The 18,076-nt window shown below is 46.3% G+C and overlaps 1 protein-coding gene across 2 annotated transcripts in view; it reads left to right on the top strand.

Annotated features, from left to right (window-relative positions):
• Positions 1 to 18,076, top strand: part of LOC131501628 (BOS complex subunit NOMO1) — a 56,704-nt gene that overhangs the window by 586 nt on the left and 38,042 nt on the right. For both annotated transcript variants that reach the window (XM_058711924.1, XM_058711923.1), the window contains exons 2-11: positions 1,715 to 1,804; positions 4,076 to 4,121; positions 7,436 to 7,536; positions 8,510 to 8,616; positions 10,438 to 10,510; positions 12,899 to 13,051; positions 13,609 to 13,746; positions 14,082 to 14,171; positions 16,745 to 16,850; positions 17,038 to 17,188. In XM_058711924.1, the coding sequence (XP_058567907.1) occupies positions 1,715 to 1,804; positions 4,076 to 4,121; positions 7,436 to 7,536; positions 8,510 to 8,616; positions 10,438 to 10,510; positions 12,899 to 13,051; positions 13,609 to 13,746; positions 14,082 to 14,171; positions 16,745 to 16,850; positions 17,038 to 17,188 (1,055 nt within the window). The remainder of the gene's footprint in view (positions 1 to 1,714; positions 1,805 to 4,075; positions 4,122 to 7,435; positions 7,537 to 8,509; positions 8,617 to 10,437; positions 10,511 to 12,898; positions 13,052 to 13,608; positions 13,747 to 14,081; positions 14,172 to 16,744; positions 16,851 to 17,037; positions 17,189 to 18,076) is intronic.

Genomic DNA, 18,076 nt, shown 5'->3' with positions numbered 1-18,076 from the left:
TAGAGAGCACTGATTCCCATCCCAAAGATCCTGTCCGGGTAGATCTCTGTTGGCATCTCTGGGGCTGGGAATATGTATTTTTAATCTTTCCCGATATCCCCCCCACCCCGGGACTCCTTTTCCTTTAAAAATGGAGAGTTGGCAGCTGCCCTGAATGTCTTTCTGGGTAGTTAGTGAAATTAACGCTGGAGATTTGAGCTGAAGTCTTTTTTATTAAGTTGTAAAGCCCCAGGCAGTTACATGATTATCAATACAGTGGCATTATGGCCCAGAAAGCTTTTGTGAAAAGTAAGGTCACTTGTCAGGATAGATGGGAGGGGACCTGAGGGAGGGCTGGCCTCTGTCTTAGAAGGGTACTGTGATGGGGCAGAAGGGGATTGGAGAGAGAGAGAAAAAAGGAAGAGGCTATTAGCTGGCAAAGAGAAGGGACTTTGGGGGGATTAAGACCCCAAAGGCTGACTGAAAGCACATTTGAGCCAGTCCATTGCTGGCAGCTGAAGGGCTGTGGTGAAGGAATGAACCAGTATATTCTACAAATCTGGTTGCTGAGATGGGTTTGGGGAGGGGTAGAAAATAGATTCCACACTCCACTGGGTCGCCCTGGCCTTGTTCCAAATCCCAGCTTTTGTTCTTGTAGGAGGGTGTTGAGACAGAAGCAGAATCCAGCACCATGTATTAACTAAAGAAAATAATCACCTTCAAGACCCCTCTGTCTCTCGCTTCTCTGCCAGCTTTGATCCTAAGTCAGGTGTTTAATGAGTCAACCCACTGGCAATGGCAGGGTTCCTAGGGCTCTGCTGGGTGCCCGTGCCACCTCTTGGGTTGCCTACCAGTGTGTGGGCACAGACCAGTTCAGAAGCTGCCTTGCAAGGCTTTGTGCTACTTAGTTTCCTGGGGCTCCAAGAGAAAAGTAAACGCAGAGAGAAGTTAGTACTACCACATAGTAATATAGTAAAATAATAAGAACACTATTTTTTTTTTTTTTTGAGCCATGCTGTCTGCCAGGTGCTTAATATGCATTGATGTGAGTCTGTATAATCACCACGAAGGGGAGTGGCTCTTTTCGTATTTATGAAGAAACTGGACCTCAGGAGGTTAAATGACTATCACACAGCAAGTGGAAAACCCAGATGCTGCTTGAGTGTCTTAAAAGGTTAAGAGATTGTATTTGGAAATGCCCAGGATACAAGAACTTTAGAGATCCCTTGAAAAGACACACATTAAGTGCCTTTTGATTTATTTTTGCCTAAGAATGAAAATAAAAGAGGAAATTAAAAATTCCTAGATGAGTGTTAACTCGCAAATATTGGGAATCATTTGAGATGAATGTAGATCCCTGTCCCCCCACCCAAGACCTTCTAGTTTAGAAACAGAAGTGGGGCTTGGGGATTGCATTTTAATAAGCACCTTATTAATAGCACATTGGAAAATTTGTTTTACATCCATAGAGACAGCCGCTAAAAATACACTGAAAAATATTGAAAAATATGACTTTGCAGGGTAGTCTTTAGAGGGTTTCTAACCTAAAAAATATCTAATTACACTATTTCGTGGATACTTTGTCTTATTTGTCTCTGACCTTAGTGCCTGGTGTTTATCACAGCACATAGTAGGTATTCAGCAAATGCATATTGGCCAAATGCATTGTGGTGTAATGTATGTAGCTAATTCTCAAAGGCGATATTATGACTTTTCTTCTTTCCTTGCCTTCTAGATAAAGTTGTATACCAAGCATGGGACTTTGAAATACCAGACAGACTGTGCCCCTAATAATGGTTACTTTATGATCCCCTTGTACGATAAGGTAAGAGAGACTACTGTAGTCGTTTATGATCGGAAGTGGTGTGGCCTACAGGACCGCCCTAACCAGAGCAGGCTTTATTTGGCACATGAGCAAATGCTTGTCTCTTTTGTAAATTATAAGTGCAATCTACAGTCCTGGCCAAATTTTGAGGGAGACAATTTATAAAGTGGGTTGATTGAGTACAAACCGAACAGTGGTTCTCAGTGTCTGCAGGGACATCTGCCGATGTCTAGAGACATTTTTGGTTGTGACACCTGTCTGGTGTTGGGGGAGGGCGTCTTTATCTAGTGAGCAGAGGCCAGAAATGAAGCTGAACCTGCTGCACAGGACAGATCAAACGTCAGCAGTGCCGACATCCAGAAACCCTGATTTAATAGAACTCTTTATTTGCAAGCAGCTTAAAATATTGTTTAAGAAAAACCGTGCAAGTGATACTCGAATTTGTGAGCTTTGTGGGAAACAACAAAATAAGGTCTTTAGAAGTATTTGAAGTAAATTTATCCATTTGCCCCCCAATTTCTCATCCCTCTGTAGTGATGACCACTGGTAAAAGTTTTGGTGTGTATCCCAAGAGACGGCTTTCTCTGTATTATAATCATAAAGGGGCGCCTGGGTGGCTCAGTCAGTTACGTGTCTGACTTCAGCTCAGGTCATGAGCCTTAGACTTAGACCTCGTGGGTTCGAGCCCCGCATCAGGCTCTGTGCTGACAGCTCAGAGCCTGGAGCCTGTTGGAGCCTGTTTCCAGTTCTGTGTCTCCCTCTCTCTCCGCCTCTCCCCACCGTGCTCTCTCTCTGTCTCTCTCTCTCTCTCTCTCAAAAGTAAATAAACATTAAGAAAAAAAATTTTTTATAATTCTAAAGATGCCCACATATGTGCGTGTGTGCATAGACGTGTATCCACACCTACTTACACCCCACCCTCGTTACCCTTCCCATTTCAACGTTTTATTTAGAAACGTAGATTCACAGGAAGTTGCAAAAAATAGTCAGTGTGTACACATAGCTTTGGCTTTGTTTTTTTATATCGGATGGAACTAAACAACACGAATTATTCTGCAGTTTTTGATTTTTTTCCCCTATGGTAACATCTTGGTACCCTTTCAACATCAGCGTGTACAGGTCTACTGATTTATTTTTAATGGCCGCATAGCACATCAGAATCAAATCAAAACTGTAAATTTATGTAACCGTGTCTCTATTGATAGGTGTAGAGGCTTTTCCCAATTTAAAATATTATAACACAACACTATTCTTGAAATTACATCTTTCACCACAATATGTAAGGCTGACTTCTATAGGTTGGTCTTAAAATCATTTTTTGTTTGTTTGTTTGTTTTGTTTTTAACTATTCGTATCATTCTCAAGAAAGCAAGGTGTGTGAGTAATATCTAGTTTTAAGAAATGACTTTTGTTCCTAAAGATACACAATGACCCTGGCAACCTTGGACGTAGGCGGGGTTAATAGGAGACTCCATTAGCCGCATGTTTGGCATCAGAAGACAGCGAGTGGTTGGGGAGCCTGGGTGGCGCAGTCGGTTAAGCGTCCGACTTCAGCCAGGTCACGATCTCGCGGTCCGTGAGTTCGAGCCCCGCGTCGGGCTCTGGGCTGATGGCTCAGAGCCTGGAGCCTGTTTCCGATTCTGTGTCTCCCTCTCTCTCTGCCCCTCCCCCGTTCATGCTCTGTCTCTGTCTGTCCCCAAAATAAATAAAAAACGTTGAAAAAAAAAATTAAAAAAAAAAAAGAAGACAGCGAGTGGCTGAACATAATGCCTTTAGAACTCTCCCGTAGGCGTTAACGTGGTGTCTTGTGATTGGTTGGATGGGGACTTCTGGGCAGCCAGCTTCAGCCCACCACATCCGAAGGGAACCAGACAGCCCACAGCGACTTAGAAGGACACAATATATGTTTGGAATTTCTTTTTCTTTTTTTTTTTTAAGTTTATTTATTTATTTTGAGAGAGGGAGAGAGAGAGAGCACGAGTGGGGTAGGGGCAGAGGGAGGGAGAGAGAATTCCGAGCAGGCTCCATGCTGTAAGCACAGAGCCTGATGTGGGGCTCAAACCCATGGACCGTGAGATCATGACCTGAGCTGAGATCAAGAGTTGGACGCTTAACCGCCTGAGCCACCCAGGCACCCCTATACTTGGAATTTCATTGCAGGTGTGAAAATGCTAGATTAAATGGTAGCCCTGAAGTAAATTAAACTAATTGAAAGGTCATTGGTTTTCATTTCTCTACCTTTTCTCCCCACCCCCCCCACCCCCCTTTTAGGGAGATTTCATTCTGAAGATCGAGCCTCCCCTAGGGTGGAGTTTTGGTAAGTTAACTGAATAGCCAGACATACTCTGTAAAGGATTAGATTGTGTGCTGAATATTAATTTAAATTGTTGGAGTGCGTACACTGTTAAAATATTAAGGATACATTTCTAGTGTGGAACAGGGCTTTTTCCTGTTTGCTACTATATATATATATATATATATATATATATATATATACACACACACTTTTTTTTTTTTTTTTTTTTTTAATTTTTTTTTTTTTCAACGTTTTTTTTTTATTTATTTTTGGGACAGAGAGAGACAGAGCATGAACGGGGGAGGGGCAGAGAGAGAGGGAGACACAGAATCGGAAACAGGCTCCAGGCTCCGAGCCATCGGCCCAGAGCCTGACGCGGGGCTCGAACTCACGGACCGCGAGATCGTGACCTGGCTGAAGTCGGATGCTTAACCGACTGCGCCACCCAGGCGCCCCTACACACACTTTTTTATATACTTTTGAGAGACAGAGTACAAGCAGGGGAGGGGCAGAGAAAGAGGGAGACACAGAATCTGAAGCAGGCTCCAGGTTACGAGCTGTCAGCACAGAGCCCGAAGCAAGGCTCGAACCCCTGAACCACGAGATCCTGACCTAAACCAAAGTCAGAAGTTTGACTGAGCCATCCAGGCGCCCCCCACCTGCTTGTTACGTTAGAGTAAATTGGATTTATCTTGGACCTACCTTAAGGTTTTCTGTCATTTCTCTTAAAATAGGCGTCCTTTCTTGAATCTGCCTCAGGAAGCTCTGCTTTTGTAGTTTCATTCATTAAGTGGCAGCAGAATGACTTCTAGAGGTCAGGAGTGGGGACTTCTTTTCCTGTCCTAGGATGGCTTCTTTCTTAGCCCCCTGGGGCATTTTTAGTGACTTGATTGAAATATTCAACGTCGTGAGATTTCACGTGAAAATCCAGATCTACTTCTCTTACGAGATCACAAGAGGGGCGCCTTGGTGGCTCAGTCGGTTGGACATCTGACTTCACCTCAGGTCATGATCTCAGTTTGTGAGTTCAGGCCCCGTATCAGGCTCTCTGCTGTCAGGCTGTCAGCGCAGAGCCCGCTTCAGATCCTCTGTCCCTTTCTCTCTGCCCCTTCCCCGCTTGTGGTCTCTCAAAAATAAATAAAAACATTAAAAAAAAAAAAAAAGATCACAAGATCTGGCATCCTTGGGCTTTACTGGCTCTGTGACAACCTTGGTTAAGTTACTTCCCCCTGGGTTGGTGTCTTCTTGCTAGGGGGTCAGGAAAGGGCTCGCTAGGGGGTCAGGGGAGGGGTTGTAGCTGCCTCATGGCCTGTCTTGGAGATTTAATGGGTTAGTGTTTGTACGTGCTGAGAAAGGCTGGCACATAATTAGTAGGGAATAAATACTTAAAAGCATTCTGCACACATACAGACAAAAGGTCAAAACTTTCCTGATGTGTCTGCCTTGTATCAGAGCTGGAGATGTGGAACGGAATGGGGTTGAGATAAGAAGAGAGGGCTCTGCTTTGTCGTGGCTTCCAAGAGTGGATGTGTGTTTATCCCTGTTCTGTAGCTTGGGGAGGGGGGGGCTGGGGTGCTGGTTGGTTCAGGCCATCTTGCTCCTGAGTTAGAGGAGGAAGAATTTAGTCCCTGCCATCAAAAAGGGTAAAGTGCAGCTCACATGGCCGAGAGCTAGTGTGGCTCTGTGAGGAAAGTTCTTTTCCAGTCCATAGCTGGGGGAGGACCTGACCTGTGCCTTCCAGAAAGCCGGAGGTGGAGGAAACCCAGCATAGGACTAAAGCAGAGGTTACAGATTCAGCACCCTATGGGCGTGTTTTGTTTGAGCCCCCTCCCCTCCTGCCCACTGGTTTCTTCCTCTTGACATTGGTAAAGACGTTCATCTGTATTACTTGTAGCTTTTGTTCGCTCATTTGATTTCTTTTGTGAGGTGTCTGTTTAAGTCTTTTGTGCATTTTTTACTGGCATCTTCTCTGTGTGTGTGTGTGTGTGTAATTCTTTACCCAAAATTCTCCTGATTTTCCCATTTTTTTCTCTACTTACCATTCTACATTCTTCCTAACCTTTTTTTTTTAAGTTTATTTATTTATTTTGAAAGAGAGAACATGTGTGCGGGGGAGGGGCAGAGAGAGAGGGAGACAGAATCCCAAGCAGGCCCCACGCCGTCAGCACAGAGCCTGACGCAGGGCTTGAACTCACAGACCGCAGATCATGACCTGAGCTGAAGTTGGACACTTACCGACTAAGCCACCCGGGCGCCCCTCTTCCTAACCTTTTAAAAGCTTGAACCCTTGGGGCGCCTGGGTGGCGCAGTCGGTTAAGTGTCCGACTTCAGCCAGGTCACGATCTCGCGGTCCGTGAGTTCGAGCCCCGCGTCGGGCTCTGGGCCGATGGCTCGGAGCCTGGAGCCTGTTTCCGATTCTGTGTCTCCCTCTCTCTCTGCCCCTCCCCTGTTCATGCTCTGTCTCTCTCTGTCCCAAAAATAAATAAAAAATGTTGAAAAAAAAAATTAAAAAAAAATAAAAATAAAAAAATAAAAGCTTGAACCCTTGTTATGATGACCTCTTCAGTTTTTTTAGACAAAATCAATTAGTTGCTAATACTGAAAATTCTGGAGATAGCACATAAAAATCCAGGTTTCCGTTTTTTTTTGTGAGAAAGTTGGCATTTGGTGCAAAGTGAGTAGTGGCTTCCCCTTTTCCATTCACCCTAGGCCCATGCGGCCTGTCTCCCTGCTTGGTTCCTGTGGGCATTGGAGCTTCCCGTCCCGTTTTGCCGTGGCTGCACTCACGCACTTGGTCAGGGGACAGTTTGGAGGCAGGCTTTTGCAGGTTGAATTGGGGCTCTGTCACTCACAAGCTCTGTGACTTTGGGGAGGGGGGTCCTTTAACCTTTCCTTGTGTCAGTTTAATAATCAGTTGGAGGCGTTTTTACCCCCCTGCTCACGTAGTTGTGAGGAACACATGCACTTAGCTCCGTGTCTGGTCCGTGGTAAGCATCCAGGAACTGAAACGATTTGGTGCATCCTGAATTGTCACTGAGGCTCTGACATACGGCTCAGCCGAAAGACTGTCATCAAAGCATATCATCCTGCATACGCTGTTTCACCCTGGGGTGGGAACCTGGGTGTCCGGGGAAGAGGTCGGGGGGAGACCTTCCTGCATATCTCCTGGTACCTTTGGATTTTTAACCCTGCGCGCGTGGTAAGTGCTCAAAAATAAATGAAAGTTAACTGGTAAGAGGTGTTTTGCCTGAGCACATTCACCTTACGTCAGCACTAAACTTGCTGTTGTGTCTCGTATCCTGTTTGTTCCCTCCCCTCCCACCTTCACTTCTCAGAGCCAACAAACGTGGAGCTCTACGTGGACGGCGTCAGCGACATCTGCACAAAGGGCGGGGACATCAACTTTGTGTTCACGGGGTTCTCTGTGAATGGAAAGGTTTGGCTCTGGAAGATTGTTCTTTTTAATGGTTGCTCTGTATCATATACTGCGTCTTCTCTTAACCTTCTTTACATGGGGCGAGTAAGCCCACACGGGACCCATAGGTAAGCTTCAGGAGGGTGGAATTTCATGTACAAGGTAGTGGGTGTTTTTCAGGGTCAGATCTAGGTTCCCTATCATTCTTCCACAAGGTCGCTTGCAAGGGAATGCCAGGCCATTCCCCTGTAAAGGCTGCTGGCGAATAACTGCTAGGGCTGGCCTTTCGTAGGGGTGAGGACAGGAAGAATGGAGGCCCCAGGCCGGGTGGCATCTTGTCCTCACTGAGGGAAACCCAAGCTGGCCTCTTCCAGACAGGATTTGCGTTTGCTTTGGCCCCTCCCCCAGGGGCTGTCTCAGTAAACTGGATTCTCTGAGACTTTTCTGGGCCCCCCTGGTTGTGTGAATTTGGAGTGCTAACCCGTGCGAATGGCAGCTTCGAGCCCAGATTCTCAGGGGAGTTTTTTTTTCTCCCTCCATCCGGCACCAAGGTTGACACGTGCAGATTTCTTTGCTGTCCTTTTCTTCCTGGCGGGTTCATTTCTCCTTTACCTTTACACAGAGAGTGAGGCGCTCACCCTTGGATGAGGCGAGGGGGTCCTGGTTTCATGTGTGAATTTCTTGCTAGGGAGGAGGATCATGGATATTGTTTTCTTTCTCTGTAGAGATTGTAGAATAATGGTGTCTCTTTGGCTGATAGTGTCTTAGATTCAGTGAAACAAAGTATTATTTCCCTGTTACTTACTACTCCCTCTCTCAGCCCCTCAGCTCTCCTTGGGAAGGGTCTCCGTGATCTGTCTAATCTTTGTAAAGGAGTCTTGACCCCAGGAAGGATATAAGCTCCATGAGGGGGGACATGAACAGGCCGGGCAGTTCTGCTGAGTGGAGAGAGCTTTGCACCTGGCTTCAGTCCTGACCTCCTTCTCCTCGCCAGGTTCTCAGCAAAGGGCAGCCCCTGGGCCCCGCAGGAGTTCAGGTGTCTCTGAGAAACACGGGGACCGAAGCGAAGATCCAGTCCACCGTGACCCAGCCTGGTGGAAAGTGAGTTGTGCCCGTGTCATCCTGCCTCACGGAGAGGGGGTGCTGTTACGGGGGCTGGAGGAGCTTCAGGTATAGGGAGTCCTGGGTTTAAATCCTGGTTTGGACTCTTCAGGCAAGTTCAAACCCTTTGTCTGTGAAAGAAGTCATCTGACTTCTCTCCTCCAGCACTGAGGAGATGAGTTAAGGTCTCTACAGTCCCTCCAGCAGTGCCTGGCATGTAGTAGGCCTTCATTTAACAGCTGGGGCTGGCTCTGGAGCCTGAAAACCTGGGTTTGGGTCCTTGTTCTCCCACTTACTGGGTTTGGTCCCAGACAAGTTACTTAATGCCTTTGGGCCTTAGTTTTCTCATTTATAAGTGATGGTGGTGGTGGAGCCCACCTCCCAAGGTTATTAGGAAGATTAAATTAATATTTTTGTTTCAAACTGTCTGATGTGGAATACATGCTTAATCGTGTTAGCTCCATATAGATTTGCTCTATTATGATTTTTAAAAAATCATTTCATCACTATTACATGAAAATTATTTTGTAGTTTGAAGCGACAACTATTTAAATTAACCTTGTTGAGTCAGATTTAAAGCCATTTATTTAATGGATCTATGTCGTCAAGTTGTAAGTGTTAACAGATGTGCCAAGATTAATTCAGAATAGTTCCAACTGATAATTTTGAAAGCATTCAAATCATTACTCCTTCAGTATACAAAACCAACTTAACTGCAAATTAGAAGTTGATAATGAATCTGTCGGTAAGCTATCCAGTTTCTAAGTGAGGGTTGTCGAAATTATTTTTCAGTCTGGGGATAACGTTTACTTCTACTTGATTGAAGCCTGCCGGGGGACGCGGGGCTTCCATTTTCTCTAGACTAGTAGTAGTTTGCTTTTGACCTCGCTGGGAAAAGTGACCTGAACTTGTTGAATCTCATTCCTCTGCACTTATCTAAAGCAGTGATCTTACCCTGCAGAAGTAGAGGTTAAATCTCACTAATTGCAAAATCCAGTAATCATTTCCATTTGACTGTAGCAAAGTAGCAAAATACCACCACAGGAGAAGAAATTAGGTGGATTTTTGATCGTCCATTTCACTAGAGTTAGCCCTCTTGTCGTCTGGGCTTTGCGCTTTGAAAGGGTTAAATATATCAGAATCCTGCTGGTGGCCTTCCCAGCCTCATCTCCTGTCACTCTGGGGGCTGGTTTGCCTACAGCTACCTAACTGGTCTTTGTCAGCATCTGATTTCATCACAGTAGTTTGTGCAAGAGCCCGGAACGCCTTTTACTCTGTTTGTTTCTGCTAACACATCTAAACTCTCCGGCACAGGATTCAAAGCTTGCTGTCATTTGCCCTGCCAGTGTCGTCAGCATCATCTTGTGTTAGCGATGGCTTCAGCCTGTCGGATCTGTTCTCTCTTCTTTACACAGGACTCCTCCCTTCCCACTTCTGTTCCTTTGGCACCCCTTCCCTTCTCTATGCCTATTCCTGCCTAACGCCTCTGTCAAAATGCACTTGCAAGTTCTGTGACTGATCCCTGGCTAAGCCACAGTGACTGGTTCTCAGGTCAGAAATCCTTGGGGTTTAGGAGAAACCTAAAACCTCCTTCCTGTCAGCCCACAGAACACCTGTTCTTATATACACGAAGTACTCAATAAGTGCTCCCTGATGTGATTTGTACAGTGAAGGATTGAATTTTGTTTATGCTCATTTAACCAGCTAATGGCCAGTTTGTGATAATTCGAACATTATTTTCTAGTCCTTCCAATACTAGTCATAAATTAGTATACTTGGGTTGTTTTGAAAGAAAGTTTATTGGCTCTTTGTATGTCTTAGGTTTGCATTTTTTAAAGTTCTTCCTGGAGATTATGAAATTCTTGCAACTCATCCAACCTGGGCATTGAAGGAGGTGAGTATTTCATTTATGTTGATAGCTGTGCCAGCAGTGTTCTGGTTTGGGGACAAACGTATGGATTTCAGTTCAAGGTATGAAATGGGTTTATGGTTTTTCTGGAAGTAGATGAAAAATGACAGTGCTACTGATTGGTTTGGCGGTATTTATAAGATAAAACTCAGTGTAGCAGATGTTGCTTATGTTGCTTTTGGTTTTAGGTGACAATATTGCCTTCCTTCTGTGAAATAGGTCTGCTATTAACTGTAGCTATTTTAAGCTGAATCAACACCAGAAGGACCCGATTAGATTTATTTGTTGTTCTTTTTCCAGCCTGAAACAGCAATCTATAAATACACTTAACATTTTAGAAACCTGTTGTACGTGTGCCCAAGGAGAATATAAAAGAATGTTTTTTGCAATTTTGCTTGTAATAGCAAAATATCGTAAGCAACCTTGATGTCCTTTAGGTGGAGAGTGGTTTCATCACACAGTAGAATTCTGTTGGACGGCAAAAGTGAATGAACCAGAGCTACGTAGATCAATAGGAGTACATTTAGAAACATAAAGTTTGGGGCTCCTGGGTGGCTCAGTTTGTTAAGCATCCGACTTCGGCTCAGGTCATGATCTCGCGGTCTGTGAGTTCGAGCCCCGCGTTGGGCTCTGTGCTAACAGCTGAGAGCCTGGAGCCTGCTTTGGATTCTGTGTCTCCCTCTCTCTCTGCCCCTCCCCTGCTCACTCTCTCTTTCTCTCTCTCTCAAAAATAAATGTTAAAAAAAAACCATAAAGTTGAGGGAAAACGGCAAGTAGCTGGAGGTAAGGAAACACAGTATTGTTTAGATAGTCGTGACAAACATTCAGGGTACTTCCTATGTAGACAAAGCCTGAGGCTGTGCTTGGGAATGGCAGACACCAAGTCCTTGGTGACATTGACATCCATAGAGGGAGGCAGGTGGGGGTTTGGAGGTACGTAAGGGTCCTGAATTTTGTTTCTGCTTTTATTTCTTCAGCTGGTTAGAGTGTATATATAGGTGTTCTTTAGGGTAGTCTTCATATCTTTTTGTTTGATGGAAATCGTTCGTAGTAAAAGATCAAAAAAAGGAAGAAACAGACAAGGTGAGCTTTTGTAATCTGTGGAAAAACAAGTTGAAGAAGGATCTAAAGGACATTTCATCATGTTAACTTTTATACTAGTTTTGAGACTGTGTCTCATTTTTTTTTTTTAATTCTTTTTTCTTTAACATTTATTTATTTTTGAGAGACAGACAGAGCCTGAGTGGGGGAGGGGCAGAGAGAGAGAGAGGGAGACACAGAATCTGAAGCAAGATCCAGGCTCTGAGCTGTCAGCCCAGAGCCCGATGCGGGGCTTGAATTCATGGACCACGAGATCATGACCTGAGCCGAAGTTGGACGCTTAGCCAACTGCGCCACCCATGTGCCCCGAGACTGTGTCTCATTCTTGCGAAAGAACCATCAGAATCATTATTTCTGTTTTTATTGAAAAGGTTTTATGCACGTATAACAGATAGTAGGGTTTCACGCCTAGACTTCTCTGTATACTGTTCATGCCTCCCAGTTTTCAGGGTTTTAAAAACGTTTTGTTTAAAACTCATGGCTTAAAAAAAAAAAACAAAAAAAAAACAACTCATGGCTTATACATTCTGATTAGGATCAGTTTTAAGGCTTACATTGTTAATTGTATGCATAAAGGAATTTGAGTTTATTAATATAAAATTGTGTTTCGAAGTAGGGTATGCTGCTAAACATCAGGATAAGGAGTGCCCTTGGGGGGTAGTGCCTTGGAAATGAGCGTGAGGAGGCCTCTGGGTGCTGGTTCCATTCTGTTGGTGGGTGCTAGTCACAGGGTGTGTTCAGTTTGTGAAAAATCACTGTGCTGTACACCTTGAACGCGTGTGTTTTCTCCGTGTAAATTGTGCTTTGGCAGACAGCTTTAAAAATGCATGCATCTGCACCAATAAATGCGGAAAAAAAAGTAAAGCGTGCTCATTTAAAAAAATTGGAGCAGGTAGAACAGCATGGTAGCAGGAGTGATGACAGAGGTGGACAATTTGGAAGGTGGAAAACGTGAAAAAGTAAAATGTTACCATGCCAAGGAAATCATTCTTTTGAGCGCAGTAGAGAGATAGAGAGCAAGCAGGGAAGGGGCGGAGAGAGAGGGAGACAGAGAATCCCAACCAGGCTCCGTGCTGTCAGCACAGAGCCTGATGCGGGGCTCAGACTCACGAACTGTGAGATCACGACCTGAGCCGAAACCGGGAGTCCAGAGGCTTAACTGGCTGGGCCACCCAGGTGCCCCCTGTGACTGTTTTAGCTGAAGCACGTCTTCCTGTTGTTGAACATCCTGAGGGGTTGTTGCTTGGGAAGTTAAACTCCCCTCTTCCATAGGCGAGCACCACCGTGCGGGTGACCAATTCCAACGCCCACGCCGCCAGCCCCCTCATCGTAGCCGGCTACAATGTGTCTGGGTCAGTCCGCAGCGACGGGGAGCCCATGAAAGGGGTGAAGTTCCTTCTCTTCTCATCTGTAGTATCCAAAGAGGTAAGTAAAGAAAAGTGGAGAACAGACAAACTTGTGGGCGGGGCTGCGGGCTTACAGACCAAGAACACACTGCTGAAAATGTAGCTCAAGGTGGATGTATTGTCTCAACGTTTAAGAACACTGTGTTTCTCAGTTGACTCCCGAGAAGCTGAGTGGCTTTGATACGAGTGGACTGTGTCAGAAAGTGCACAGGCCCTGAAATCAGTCCGACCCAGGTGCAGACCAGTCCCCACCCTGCCTCTTGCTGGCTGTGTGGGCCGGCCACTTCGACTCCCTGCGCTCCATTTTCTTGTTGAGAGTGGTGACCCGTCATTTATGAAGACACTCATGTCATTTTTTTCCAAGGAGACTGTGCCAATTTTTAACTTCTCACCTTGAGTGTAAAAAAGTCCGTGTTCCTTTTATCTCCAGTACTATGGCCTGGACTTCAGAAATACGTATCTCGTGACATAAAACTTAGAAAAATTTTCCAATAGCATGGCCATTTGCTGATGATCAGAGCACATAAGTGGAAAAGGAAGTCATTTTCACCCTCCCTCCCCCCACCCTTGGCACAGGATGTCCTGGGCTGCAACATCTCACCAGTGCCCGGCTTCCAGCCCCAAGACGAGAGTCTGGTGTATTTGTGCTTTGTGGTCTCCAAAGAAGATGGCTCCTTCTCCTTCTATTCCTTGCCAAGTGGGGACTACACTGTGGTGAGTGGAGGAGATTTGCGTCTGGGAATCTATGGGACTCTTACAACGCAGCAAGAATCAATGCCATTTGGGTGTTAAAAGGAATAAATGATTGACCTGCAGTTTCATGACCATTTTGTGTAGTGTAATTATTTAAGACAAGATTCTGACCCTTTGGTAATAAATAGCTGGAAAAGGTTTGGGCCTTCCTCTTTTAAGATCAGCAACAGGATTAATATTTTGTCTCTCAGCTCGCCTCAAACCCCTTGTCATTTGTGGCCTGTTGGGTCAGTTATTAATATTGATGGTTGAATCTTGTTGTTGGCCCTTGGTAATGAACAGACCCTTCCTTCTAGATCCCCTTCTATAGAGGAGAGAGGATCACCTTTGATGTTGCTCCTTCTAGACGTGACTTTACAGTGGAACACGACAGCCTGAAAATTGAGGTAAGACCTGCCTGCCTTCTGGAGGGACAGGTGTCCAAGTTGCCCACCCTGGGCACAGGCGTTGCAAACGTGTTTAAGAATAAACAACCAGTATTGTATCTATAAGGGCTAGGCTCCTGGAAAAACAGAATCTTGTGCTCTGTTCCAGTTTAGCCTGGGATCCACTCTCAGTAATTTCCTCATCTGAGAAAATTGGAGCCTGAGTTATAGCTACTTTGTGCCATGAGATGTATTTAGTGCGTGCCAGTGCCAGACGATTCAGGTACTGTCACAGGGGTGGGGGTACAGTGGGGACCTAACGAGACACAAAATTCTGTTCTTTCAGACCTCAGTGGCTCCGATCGGTAAATTCACTAGTGTATCAGAAGGTGATAAGTGTTGTGTAGAAGAATGAAGCAAGAAGGAGGTGACACACTGAGATGGGTTGGGGTCTTCCAGGGTGCCCTTGGAAGTCCTCACCGTGAGGGTGGTGTTTGAGCAACAACCTGAGGGGAAAGAGGCAGGGTGGGAAGTGTTTGAGACGGGGGGAGTGGCAGGTGCAAAGGTCCTGAGGCCGAAGTGTGCCTAGAGGGTTTGAGGAACCCCAAGGAGGCCGGGGTGGCTGGGATGGAGGGCGTGGGGAAGGGAGAGATGATGGGACAGATAGCACAGGACCTGACGGGCCACTGAGGTTCTGAGCAGAGGGGAGGTGTGATTCCTCAGGCTGTCATGTTGAGGAGAGGTTGCAAGGGGCAAGGTGGAAGTGAGGGAGGGGTTAGTTAGGAGGCTGTGGCCATGAACCAGGTGGGAGCTGAGAGTTTGGACTGCAGGGAGGGGGTGAGTGAGAGGTGACAAACTCCCTAGATCCTGAAATAGGTGGTAAATGTGTTTTCCATCACATTTCATGTTTAATTACAGAAGTAGATAATGGTTACTGTAGAAAATTTGCTAGATAGAGCAGATCCCCAAAGAAAATAGTGGTCTCCAAAAACGGACCTCCCAGTGTTACAGTTATTGAAAAAATTAGATTTTAATCACTTTCTTTTAATGTTACATTTGAAAGTACTATGGTAAAGTAGCTTAAATTGTTAGGAGCTAGCTTTTAGGTCACATGCTCAGTGGGGTTCTGACTGCTTTTTAAGATTCCGTAAAGCACTTGACTGTTTTGTGCACGCTGGAGTAGGCAGGGGGTGAGGAGATGTCCTTGCTTTTGCTTCAGGGGGCTGGCAGAGAAGGATGGGGCAGGTGAGCGGGGAAGGACATTCCCAGATCTCAACCAAATGCAAGTTTTTGAACACATGAATAAAATTTCAGGGTGCGGCCTGTGAGCTGCATGAGGTCAGGAGCCATCAGAGCGTCATTCTTTATTCCTACTGTGATTTAGTGCCTGGCACATAGTAGGTGTCTTGTACAAGTAGCTGTTGGGTGAATATAGGGATCAGTATGTGGATAAACCACATCTTGTTGGAAGGATCAAGAGGGGCTTCCTGAATTTTAAAAAAGCCATTTTATTTGAAATTCTCTCAAACACTCTTGTATGTATGCATGCACGCGTGCCTTCATTCATTCAGGAGCGATTTATTGAGTGCCTACTGTATACCAGCTGACTAAGAAAAGGTCCCTTTGTTCATGGAGCTTGCATTCAATAGGAGGTGGACAAACAATAAGAAATCAAACAAGGTCACTTCAGATAGTGGTAAAAATCTGACGAAGCTAATAAAACAGTTTAGCATGATAGATGGTGACCGGCCCTGGCAGGAGGCAGGGCCCCTGAGATGGGATGGACAGACAGTTAGGGAAGGCCTCTCGGACAGAGGTGCTAACGGTTTGAGCCCAAACCTGAGTGGTGAGAAGGAGAGGACTCCGCCCCCATCTCCACGTGTGGGAAAGAGTGATCCAGGCCGAGAGAGCAGCTGGTGTAACAGGCCCACGTGAGGCGTGCCTGCCGTGCCCATATGTGGTCAGCTTGAGGCCCCAGAGATCAGGGGGGCTGGAACAGAGCGACTCCAGGGAGAGCAAAGCCATGGCACTCACGAGCGGGGGCACAGACACGTGTAAACCAAGCATGGGGTATGGCAAATGAGGAAGGTGGCCCAGGTGGAGGCAACAAGGCCATGAATCCGGGTTGTGGTGGGAAGAGACTGGCGGGGGTGGGATGCAGAGAACAGATAGGTGTCGGAGTGTGGGGAGGGGTCCCAGGTACGCTGGGGCTTGAGGTTGGGAGACTGGAGGGTGGTGTGGTTCAGCGGAACAGGGGGCATTTGGAGGGGAGGATGCAGCTGGGAGCAAGGGTGGGGGGCTCTCTCAAGTTTGACTCCGTGAGCTTTAACTGGAGGAGTAAACTTCTAGATCTTTGTCATCCAGTTATTTGACAGACATCAACGTGTTGGGAATGTAAGAAAGCAGGTGGACCCCGGGGAAAGTGCAGCGGTGTGGGAGCAGCGTGAGTTGGGGGGCCAGGAGGGGCCTGGCTGGCACACAGGGCTCCCACATGGGCGGCTGGGCTGAGCGGTGGTATCGCTGACTGGTGGCGTGAGTGAACCAGGGAGGCTCTTGCGCTCAGGCACCCGCAGACCTTGTTCTTCATCTTCCAGCCCGTGTTCCACGTCATGGGATTCTCAGTCACCGGGAGGGTCTTGAATGGACCCGAAGGAGAAGGTGTTCCAGAGGCAGTGGTCACTCTGAATAACCAGATCAAAGGTCAGCAGATGCATTGGCCCCCGGGACTGTTTGCCAGGGCTGGTTTTTGGTCACAGAGAGAAATGGAAAGGAAACCATCTTAAAGACTGAAAACATGCCAGCTTTTTGTCTCAAGCATTCTCGTGGAGACGGAGCAGATATACGGTTGTTTTTGGCTCATCTTCTTTCGCATGTTCTTGTTTTATAGTCAAAACAAAAGCCGATGGCTCATTCCGCCTGGAGAACATCACGACTGGGACATACACCATCCACGCTCAGAAAGAGCACCTCTACTTTGAAACTGTCACCATCAAAATTGCGCCTAACACACCTCAGCTGGCTGACATCATTGCAACAGGGTAAGGTCATTGTGTTTATTTTTGGAAGTACCAGCATGGACGTTCGCAGCCACGGGAGAACAGCATTACCTTTAATCTGACTGTGTGTTTCTGCCAAGGATCCACATCGGGTTTTAGACACCTGCGAGAAATCCAGGCTGGCATTGTTAGATTAGTGCTGGGCCGCCTGAGGGGCTCAGCCAGTTGAGCGTCTGACTCTTGATGTTGGCTCAGGTCATGATCCTGGGGTCATGGGATCGAGCCCCGCATGGGGTTTTGTGCTGAGCCTGGAGCCTGCTTGGGATTCTCTGTCTCTGCCCCGCTCCCCTACTCTCTGCTGTCTCTAAAATAAAATGAAGAAAAAAAAAATCCAAAAAGGTTAGTGCTAAGTTTTATAAACTAAAGGTACTTCTATGTAGATACTTAAGGAAAATTGTTTTGCTTCGAAGTTAAAATGTGTCTAAGTTAGAAGAAGATCTCTCATGTCTGACTCCACATCTCCAAGACCTTCCATGGCTTAACTCTTGAGGACTTTGGAAGATAGTACAGTTGCTTGGGAAAAGTTTGTCATAAGATGCTTCCGGTCACTGTCAGAGTTCTTCTTCCTTTGTTGTACTTACCTTGAGCACGTGAGGGGACATCTGGTGGTTGAATTTGTGCAGTTCTGTCCTGTAGTGATGCAACGTAGTACAGAGAACCCTGGAGTCAGACATCGGGTCCTTGTCTCCCCTGCGTGGAATGTCTAGCCAGGGCTGCCACCATCTGTGTCTGAGACAGCAGCAATGCTCACTGAACCATGGCTTGAACGAAGCGGGCAGGGTCTCCCAGGGGAGAGGCAACTTGAGCAAAGGCTTGGTGTGTCTGGGCAGGATGAGGAGAGTGACGAGGCCGGAGGGGCAGATCTCAGAG

The sequence above is a fragment of the Neofelis nebulosa genome, chromosome 18, assembly GCF_028018385.1.
Source record: "Neofelis nebulosa isolate mNeoNeb1 chromosome 18, mNeoNeb1.pri, whole genome shotgun sequence".
Lineage (NCBI taxonomy): Eukaryota > Metazoa > Chordata > Mammalia > Carnivora > Felidae > Neofelis > Neofelis nebulosa.
Note: the sequence above shows the minus strand (reverse complement) of the source record. Positions and strands in the feature narration are given on the sequence as shown.